Source organism: Brassica napus, chromosome C1 (assembly GCF_020379485.1).
Source record: "Brassica napus cultivar Da-Ae chromosome C1, Da-Ae, whole genome shotgun sequence".
Taxonomy (NCBI): domain Eukaryota; kingdom Viridiplantae; phylum Streptophyta; class Magnoliopsida; order Brassicales; family Brassicaceae; genus Brassica; species Brassica napus.
The window spans coordinates 30,828,212-30,838,216 of record NC_063444.1 but is presented as its reverse complement, the minus strand read 5'-3'; the positions used below and the strand labels follow the sequence as shown (position 1 = coordinate 30,838,216).

The 10,005-nt window shown below is 38.3% G+C and overlaps 3 protein-coding genes across 3 annotated transcripts; 1 reads left to right on the top strand and 2 right to left on the bottom strand.

Moving 5' to 3' along the window:
* The first annotated feature begins 58 nt into the window (after nt 1-58).
* On the top strand, nt 59-703 carry LOC125579932. The gene has a single exon (XM_048743843.1). The coding sequence runs from the start codon at nt 59-61 to the stop codon at nt 701-703; it is 645 nt and encodes a 214-aa protein (XP_048599800.1).
* Nucleotides 704-2,523: 1,820 nt separating this feature from the next.
* Nucleotides 2,524-5,828, bottom strand: LOC106373668 (agamous-like MADS-box protein AGL80). The gene has a single exon (XM_048745850.1). It carries the CDS (start codon nt 4,341-4,343, stop codon nt 3,606-3,608), a length of 738 nt encoding a protein of 245 aa, XP_048601807.1. The 5' UTR covers nt 4,344-5,828; the 3' UTR covers nt 2,524-3,605.
* A 1,493-nt stretch (nt 5,829-7,321) lies between these two features.
* On the bottom strand, nt 7,322-9,612 carry LOC106376666 (glutamyl-tRNA reductase 1, chloroplastic-like). The gene is made up of 3 exons (XM_013816770.3): nt 9,180-9,612; nt 8,858-9,099; nt 7,322-8,754 (listed from the first exon to the last, which is right to left on the bottom strand). The coding sequence occupies exons 1-3, from the start codon at nt 9,403-9,405 to the stop codon at nt 7,630-7,632; spliced, it is 1,593 nt and encodes a 530-aa protein (XP_013672224.1). The 5' UTR covers nt 9,406-9,612; the 3' UTR covers nt 7,322-7,629.
* Between the last annotated feature and the right edge of the window lie 393 nt (nt 9,613-10,005).

Sequence of the window (10,005 nt, the reverse complement as noted above, 5' to 3'; positions counted from 1 at the left end):
TAAAGTACCTACCCCTAGCGGAGTTTGCCTACAAAATAGTTATCACTCGAGCATTAAGATGGCGCCATATGAGGCCCTTTATGGTAGGCCTTGTCGCACACCGCTTTGTTGGACCGAAGTGGGGGAGCGACGTGAGATAGAACCTGCAATGGTTCAAGAGACAGTTGAGCAGGTTGAGATGCTTAAGATACGGCTTAGGGAAGCCCATGACCATCAGAAGAGTTATGCAGATAAGCGGCGTAAAGATTTGGAGTTCCAGGTTGGCGACCTGGTATACCTGAAAATGAGGACATTTCAGGGAGGATCTAAGACTCGGAAGCTGAAGAAGCTTAAACCGAGATATATGGGACCATATCCCATTTTGGAGCGAATTGGAGCAGTTGCTTACCGATTGGATTTATCCGAAGAGTTATCAGATTTCCATGACGTGTTTCATGTTTCTGTTTTGAGGAAAGTCGTGAGAGAACCGGAGCTCATTTTGCAGCAGCCGCCCAGTGACCTTGGTAGGAATTTGCGTGCGCCGTGTCAGCCAGTAGAGCTATTGGATCGCCAAGTGAGAGCAGATGATGGTATGATGACTATGTTGGTCAAAGTTCGTTGGGAGAGAGATGGTATTCAGGAGGAGACTTGGGAGTCCGAGGCCCAGATGAGGATTGATTATCCAGAGCTTTTCCGGGTTGACATTGGGCATGACAGCTTATGAATTGAATTCGGGGACGAATTCCTTGTAAGTAGGGGAGAATTGTAATGACCCTAAATGTAATGACCCCAAAAATTTGACCCAAAATATCCCCAAAGGCCATTTTGCCTTTTTTTAAAAGAGAGAGAGAGAGAGAGAGAGAGAGAGAGAGAGAGAGAGAGAGAGAGAGAAGAGAGAGAGAGAGAGAGAGAGAGAGAGAGAAGAAGAGGAAGGGAGAAAGCTCACCTGAGCTCGTCGCCGGAGCAACCGTGTGCCGTGACCACGTTGAGCTCGTCACCACCGTTCGCTGCAGCTTAGAATCGCCGGAAACCGCCATGCAGTTAAGCTTAGTTTCGTCCGTTTAGTAATTCGCCGATAACTCTCTAACCGTTGCGAATCTCGTGCATCCAAGACCATCATCGTGTTCCTCTCGTCAAGACGAAGCCGTAGACACCAACCACGCCTCAATCGGAGCCCGGACGAAGCCGCACGCGCCTCCCGAAGATTCGCCTCGGCGCGCGCACACGCGCCGCCGCCGTCCGCCGCAACTCCGCCGCCGGACCACCGTCCTCCGCCGTAACTCCGCCGCCGGACCACCGTCCTCCGCCGCAGCTCCGCCGTCGCCGCCGGCCAACTTTCCGGTAAGCCACCGCCGGATCTCCGCCGTTGCCGCCGGTGACCGCCACCGGTGACTCGCCGGAGACTCGCCAACTCGGCCGAGTCGACCCGGTGAGTCAACTCGGTTGACTCGGTTAACCGGTTGGTTAGCCGGTTTAAATTGATTTTAATTCGGTTAGGTTAAACCGGTCGGTTAAAATCAATTGGAAATCGGTTAGGATAAACCGGATTAATTAATTAATTAATTAACTAAATAATTGATTAAATAATTAATTAAATAATTGATCTTTGACCAGCGGGTTGACTTTTCCGTAAATACCCGTTTTAAACCGTTCGTAAGGCGTTCTGACTCGAAGTTTCGATCTGATTTCAGATTTGGGTCCATTTGAGCAGCTGGAGTTCATATATACCACTTCTCTTCATTGCTAAGGTGAGGGCTACTCCGTTAAATCCCGAGCTAGTTTAGTACTACCATTATGGAAAGTTTAGTTTCGAAACATGGATCCGTCTCTTTGAATCGAGTCTGTTTGAGAGTCTTGGTTGTTCGTTATTGATATTGATTGTTAAGCCGGAAATAGGATAATAGAGGATTCAACGGTTGATTGAAATGATTGCTGCTAAAAACTGTTAATTATATATATGTATATATGTTAGTCCATGTGTTGAGATTGCGGGGTGCATAGGTATCTGCACTAGGCCGCGGAATTTGCGGGGTACAGAGACGTTTGTACTAGGCCGTGTGATTGCGGGGGCACATGACGTCTGTGCTAGCTACGCCTTGTTTGAGAGATCGCGGGGTACGGAGATATCTGTACTAGGCCGTGTGTTTAGCGGGGTACAGAGACGTATGTACTAGGCCGCTTGTTTGTGGAGATTGCGGGGGTACAGAGTGGACTACTGTACTCACGACGCTGTAGAGTTATATATATATATTTATATCCTTATGAGGAAATGCGGTATGTTATTATCGCATTGGTTGTAGCGTGTCTAGTCCACTAGACATATGTGATTGTTCTGTGTGGTGTAATAGACACCGTGTTTGCTTCATGCTAGAGCTAGGCCTACATAGTTGTAGTGCTATGAACTGAGTCAGTGGTTTGCGGTTTAGCATCCCATACCTCACTGGGCGATTCCCCTGTCGCTCACCCCTCCTTCTTTCCCCCTTCCAGGTGAGACCGACGAGCAGGAGTGATTATACCGGACCGGTGCTTTTGGGCTTTTACTACTATTGGGCTTTTGGGCTTCTATCGTTTTATCGCTTTTATCGTTATCGGGCCTCTAGGCCTTTGGGCTTTTATCGTTTATGTTATTTCGTATTTCGGACTCTCGGTTTATGTCGTACTTTATGTTTCAGATTTTATTTTATATTATGGAATTCAAGCGTGGATGTTGACTTTCAAATATTTATATATGGATATTTCAGATATTTGTACTTATCGAATTATTTTTACTATTTCGAAAGTGACGGGTGTCACATTTTCGCTCTTGGAATTTATATGCAAACTGTTGAGCATATTTTCTAGGTTCAAATTTTAAGCACTTCTTCGTAAACTCGTTTCTTCCTAATCAAATAATCCAATCAACTAGAAGGTTAAATTTTAAATGAATATAAAATTGATATAACCAAGAAATTTAAAATCGAGTATATTAAGACAAATGCCAATTGTAGTAGTTTCAACCAAATGAATTATCGGATAAATATTTCTAAAACATGAACTTGGAAACCTTTGAGAAGGCAATCGCTTGTGTCATCTCTATAAAACGTAATACAACTTTCATATTCTATACACACTTTTTATTTTGTACAGAATTTACTACTAATAAAAAGAAGTATTAACGATCCTCTTGCATAAGGGAGAAAATATGTAATTTTAAATAAACTTTTGTTGAATTAAAAAGATCCTATATAGAAGACAAACAATACCAAAGGATTTTAGAATCTGAATCGAAACTAATAATTTACCATTTCGTTTTCCTCACATGATAGAGAAGACATTAATTTAAAGACTCAAACTTGATGCAAGAAAAAAGAGAAGAGATGTCAAATCAAAAATTTGTCACTGAAAATCATTTAAGACAAAGTAAACATAAGATGACTGGTATTGCCGTCTGCCTCGATGGATACGTTTTTAAACCGGTTGTTGTCTTCCATCCAAGGAAAACCTGTTTGCTCACCAATTTTCATCATTTCTTCAACGAATCCTTGTTCCAGATTTTGATTTTGATTCTGATTGTAAGATTCAACCTGAGACAATAGAATAACATATTGTTTTTATATTGGTTATGATTTTAACAAAATATATGGATGCTAATCATAAGCTCGAACCTGATTCATAACCGGAATATATACTTCTTCGTTGCTACTTGTTGAGGGAACACTTGCAACAAAATTGTCAAGCGGTAAATCACTATGGTATGTAGAGATTACGGACTGCAACATTTTGGTTAGTTCAGAAGACCTAGAGGTTTTGGAGACCTGAAAGGAAGACGAACCTGCTTCAGCAATAGAGGTTTGTGCTATGTTCAAGTCCAGAGCCATTGAGGAAGACTGGCCGATTTCAAAATTTGGATTGTTTAAGGTTTGGTTCTTATGCTGAACAAGCTCCTTAAGATATTGATCAATGAAACTACACAGCTCAGAACGATCATCATTGTTTAAACTCAAATCTTCAATGTTCCCATTGAGAAACGCGAACATGAGCTCCCTCATGTATTTCTCCTTGTTTTGGTCATTCTGTTTCTGTCTTTTCGTCCTGGCTTTTTCGATCATCTGATGGAGAAATTCTTCATGGTTCACCGATCTACATGTCTTCTCTTTCTCTGACAACATCTCAAACTTCTCTAATACACTTTTAACCTCTGAGTTCGATGGCCATACCTCTGGATTAGGGTCGTATTGATTGTAGATGACCGCACATGTATCAACGTCGCAAAGAACATGGAGCTCATAGAGTTTCTGATTCAATTCTTCCTTCCTTAAGTTGAAAGTTGCTTCCCTTGCCCTGCCATCGGTAATGTAAGTTAGGTCCATCTTTTTCTTCCCCATGATGATTGTATGATACTTTTCTTTCTGTGGTTTTCTATATTATGTTTTGTTATGGTAATAAATTTTTATATAGTTGTCAAAAGCTCCAAGTCATTTGTTGTTACTCTGGTCGCTAATTTTACTACCAATGCTAAGTTTCTAATTAATGGAATTTTCCTTAATTACCTAATGCATACTAATGCTACAAGATAACTTGAAATTTATTGGTGTTGACAAGTGTTATTGTCAAGGATATCTTCACTTTGTAATGATATGCACATTATTTGTAAAAAATGCCACTGTCTAAATATGATACAAATATCTTTCATTTCTTTTTTGAGATTCATGCCTTTTTAATAAAAAAAAAATTTCTTTTGTGAGGGGAAAGGGGGGAGGGGGGAGGGGAGGGAGGGGGTTATAACGAAATGAAAACTTTGTACAACCAACTAAAAACAATTGAAAAACATAAACTGAAAACAATTAAACCAACTGGTATTGATCAAGCCTTGTGGAGTGGAATCAGAGATGAGAGTATCAACGAATTAATTTAAATTACGCTAATATGAGCCTCACCCTCTTTCGAAGTCTGGTGCACTGTAGGAAAGGGCGAAAGGCTCGGTAGACTTGATATACTGGTCATACAAACACGAAGTGACCATTTCTCGTACTTTTTCTCATCACACACTACTAGAATGGACATATTTCATGTTTTCTGATATGACACACATCCTTTGATTTCTCTAACTCAAGCACACTTAACACTGAAGTTCTCTCTGGATTGTTAACCGATGTCATAGCTAGCCAAAATAATTTTTAAATACAAATAATAAATATGAAAAATAAAAGTAAAAAGGTTACACACTAAATTAGAAGAAAAAAAAAAACTAAACATAATTCCAATATTTAAATGAAAATAAAAATACACATATATATATATTCAGAGTCCGAACGAGATATGTAATATAAAAAATCTGACATAATACCATAAGTGAAACTAGATGACTTCAATTTTTTTTTTTAAATTGATTAAAATATCTACACCGTCATAATAACCACATTCGAACCATCTCAACAAGTATATTTGGATATTTAATTAACCGCAAAACCGAAATAGAATCTGATTACAATAAACAAGTCAACGAAAAAATGATAAAACAAAAGAAAACAACTAAATATATAATTACTCACACCTATATACACTATTAAAACTACTATTAAGGGCATGGCTGGTTTTCCCGCTACGACCTGCAAACGCAGCTTTTGCGGTTGGTAGCGGTTGACAGCGTTTCGAAACAATAATACACACCGCTATAAATCGCTACAAACCGCTCCGAACCTCGTAAAATCAAAAGCTGGTTCCAGATAGCGTTTGTGATTGCGGGCGGTTGCGGGTGGAAAAATAAATATAAAATCATTTTCAAAAATATTTTAAAATGGAAATATTATAAATAAAAATATATACATATTTTATATATTAATTAAAATTCACAAACAATATCATAATTTATTTTATAAAAAAAATAAACTAACTATTTATTAGAATTTTTAAACATTTATATACACACATATATAAAGATATACACATATATAAAACAAAATAAAATATTTTTTAATTTTTTTTAATATAAATCTTCAAAACAATTTTTATTAAAATTACAACTTTCAACTAATTTAAATTTTTATAAATAATTTTTTTAATTAATCATATTATATTGATAATTATTATATTTTATTACAATAGTATGTTTTTTTTTATAATTTTATAATATATTAATATGAGTAATTTATTATTAAACCGCTGCAATATCTTATAATCAACCAGTCACAAATATCCCGCAAACGCAACAATTTTCAAACGTTGTACCAGTCATACAAAACGCTTAATAACGCTTGAAACCGCAATCACCCACATCCGCAAACTCCCGCATTCGCAACCGCAACCGCTGCGTTTAAACCAGTCGGACTCTAAGTACCTTTTAGAAAAATCATTTTTTCTTCTTAATAATTATAACTTGTGGTCTGCGTACCACGTCAATCTCCCAGGCATCTCGGGTTCAACCCGCGCCTCCTGCGGTGAGGCTGATGGGCCAACTAGGCCGGCTCGTTGTGGTCCAGTACTAGGTTGACAAAAAAAAAATTATAACTTGTGTCACTGAATTGATAACTATTAATTAATTATCCACAACTCATTTATTTTGTTAGATTATTCTATATCTAAACTTACGACACTTAATTATTTAACCAAAATCATTTATTTTGTTATATTTTTCTCTAAACAAACTTACTAAACCTTCGATTATTCTCTAACAAAATTTTACAATAAATTTTACAAATTTATTTAAATGTGCCTACAAACTTTAAATGTTATATATTCATGTATATTTTTATTTCATTCCACATAAATATAAACTATAAATATTTTTATTAAACATATAAAGATATTTCTCAAATATATGTTAAATAATGTGATAATTAATATAATTCACTCATAAATATTTGAATTATAAGAATCAAAAAATAAATTTCAATTTAATATTTTCTCAAAAATAAATATAGAAGTAGAATTTATTTGGCATATAAAAAAACTCAAAAACATATCTATCTATCTTATTAAAACAATAATATATTTAATTTTGAAAATATAAATTCATTAATATACATAAACATAATAATTGGTATTTTAAATTCAAAAATTGGTTCAGTGCACCTAAACTGACCTTTATTTTGCAATATACCCTTAACATTGGAGGCCACATTCTCTTTCTGTTTTACCCTACAATATACCTTCCCTTATGACACATAGCCTCTGCGTTGCATGTTAGTGCATCACTCCTAACAGAGGGTTGTAAGACATGCATCGGAACACAATAACTCATCAGAAAGAGAAGCGAAAATTGATTTACATCTTACAAAAAAAAAATATTGACATGAAAAAAGGTTGTCAAGAAAGCAACCAAATATAATAAGCAGATGAAATCTATAGCTTAGCAATATATAGATAAACAAAAGGAAAAACATCTCTATACCACATGAACAAAAGTTTATAAATTACAAATGAGTAACGGTACTTGGATCAGTACCTTTATATTCGAGTTTATGAAGCAAAAACATGCAACAAAGCTCGCTTAGCTTCACAGATACTTTAAACGACATAAAAATGTTAGCAAAAGAAACATGTCTCTTGTACGCAAATTAAATGAATCATATGGATCCTCAGCTTAATGGTATATGCAATTTACTCGGGTTTGCAGGGAAGGCATTTCCATGTAATCTTGTCTGTCAAAAGAGATGGGCCAGACCCTATCTTTCACTTCTGTTGTCCCGATGTCATCGCCTTGAGCTTCTCCTCCAAAATGTCCTTCTCGAGACCGTACATTCTGTTCAAAGCATGCATATTCTCAAGGGTCTCGCTCAGCGTTCTACTGTCACTCCCGTCACATCTCAAATGCTGCATTGGACCATGTAAGAACCTGTTCACGATACCTCGGCTTAAGTCATCAACAGCTCTCGTCGTTTTCTTGTTGATGTCATCTCCCATTTTGGACATGCACTTCTCCAGCTCCGCCATTCTGATTCTCTCTGCATAAGCTCTCAACTTCTTGATCGTAGGAACCGTCTCTAGCGAATCCCTCCACGCTTCAAACTGGTTAGATTCCTCTGCGATTATGGTCTGAGCTTCCATCGCTTTCCTCAACCTGTCTTCTTTATTGGCCGCAACTACTTCCTTGAGGTCGTCCACATTGTAAACCCGGGCGGTCTCCACTTCATTGACACAAGAACCGACGTTTCTCGGAACAGAGATGTCAACAAAAAGCCTCACTCCTCCGATCTCCGGAGAAGCAGGAGGGAGAGTCTCCACGTGCTCCTTCGAGAACAATGGCGACTCAGAGGCTGTGCTGGTGAAAACAACATCCGCTTCAGCAGCAGAAGCTAGCATCTCATCGAGAGGACGATACGTAATCTCAACGCCAGGGATCTCCTCGCGGATTGCTGTAACTCTCTCTTCGCTTCTGTTGACCACCACCATTTTGTTGCAACCTTTGGCTACCAAATGCTTTATCACAAGCTTCCCCATCTTCCCTGCACCGATGATCAACATCCTAGCGGACGCGTGTGAAGATTCCGGAAGCTTCATCAGGGCAAGTTCGACGGCTGCTGAGCTGACGGACACAGCCCCAGCAGCGATGTTTGTCTCTGTTCTGACACGTTTTCCAACTGTTATGGCGTGTTTGAACAGGCCGCTGATGTTCCTCCCAAAGCCATTCACTCCTTGGCCAACTTTCACGACTTGTTTCACCTGTGCAAGGATCTGACCTTCTCCTAGGACGAGAGAGTCAAGACCAGCTGAGACTTCGAATATGTGCTGCGTAGCGTCCTTGTTGTACAGAAGAAAACGGTGCTGACATATCTCCGAAACTGGGATTCCACTTGTCTGCCAACAGAAACATGATAATGTTAACACTTGTTACAAACTGAAACACACCAAGGAACAGTATATAAACAGATTGAACAAAAAAATCTCACTACAGGTGTACCTTAGACATCCATTCAGTGACTTCTTTGACTCCACGGTGCTGAGAAAGAGCCAAAACATAAATCTCCATACGGTTGCAAGTACTGAGGACAGCAGCCTCTTCGATGTGATTCAAACCGCACAATTCGCCAATAGCTCGGGGCCATTCAGCTTCAGGGATAGCAAGCTTCTCACGCATCTCAACGGGAGCTGTGTGAATGCTGAGACCAATCACCACAATGCTACTTCTCTCCTTTGTATATCCTGATAAAAAAAGAGAGCTACAACATCAATCACTACCAATGCCATTTACAACACTAAAGAGAGAGAGCGAGAGAACTTACTGTCGGGTGCAGAGTTCTTGAGTTGTTCGAGAGCAGAGATGGTTGCAGATTCAGACGGAGAAAGCTCGCAACGTGCTCTATGGATGAGACCACGTCTGGTTCTGTTGTTCCTCGGAACACCAATGAGACCCAATGGTGTTTGCAAAGTAGACGTAGACGATAGAGTATGGTGATTCAATAAAGTCTCAAGCTTTGGGCAACCCACGAAGGCATTTGAAACCGCCATAGAAACCCAAATCTCAGATCTCTTTGCCAGGTAAGGAATCGAGCAGAGGCAGAGAGGTATGTGGAGGAAGGATTATAATATGATTTGAGGAGGATTTGAACAGTTTGGGTCCGGTTTAACCGGTTTGGTAAAAGTTTTAAATGTTTTGATTGGATGGAAATCTTTTAGAGATGTGTGAGAAATTGGAAATGGAGAGATTTTGAGATTTTGATGAAATTTGATTGGCGGGTCGAGAACACGTTTTATCCACACTCGTTGTTTATTTGGTGGCCTTTCTACTTCCACGCCAACTTTATTTTATTCATTTGTTATTTTCCTATTAGACTCGTGACTCTTACGAAATCTATGCTCATAACATTTTCTTTGTTTTTTCAATGAAGAAAAAAGTTAAGAAAATATGTGTGCATGCAGATGATCCGGATATCTGAAAAGAATCTATGCAGATTTAGGAGAACCATATGAAAGTATAAGCAGTTATAAATTAAAAATATCTTGGGTAATTTTAGTCAAAATAAAAGTTGAATAAGTATATTTTAATCATCAATTAACTTAAGATTTTGAACATTTTTAATGCATAGAGCTATGTAAATATTTTTGTTT

Coding starts and splice junctions, on each gene's coding strand:
- LOC125579932 (XM_048743843.1), top strand. CDS start 59: ATGGCGCCATATGAGGCCCTTTATGGTAGGCCTTGTCGCACACCGCTT.
- LOC106373668 (XM_048745850.1), bottom strand. CDS start 4,343: ATGGGGAAGAAAAAGATGGACCTAACTTACATTACCGATGGCAGGGCA.
- LOC106376666 (XM_013816770.3), bottom strand. CDS start 9,405: ATGGCGGTTTCAAATGCCTTCGTGGGTTGCCCAAAGCTTGAGACTTTA. Junction 9,100..9,179: donor CAAGAACTCTGCACCCGACA/GTAAGTTCTCTC, acceptor TTTTTTTATCAG/GATATACAAAGGAGAGAAGT. Junction 8,755..8,857: donor TCACTGAATGGATGTCTAAG/GTACACCTGTAG, acceptor TTCTGTTGGCAG/ACAAGTGGAATCCCAGTTTC.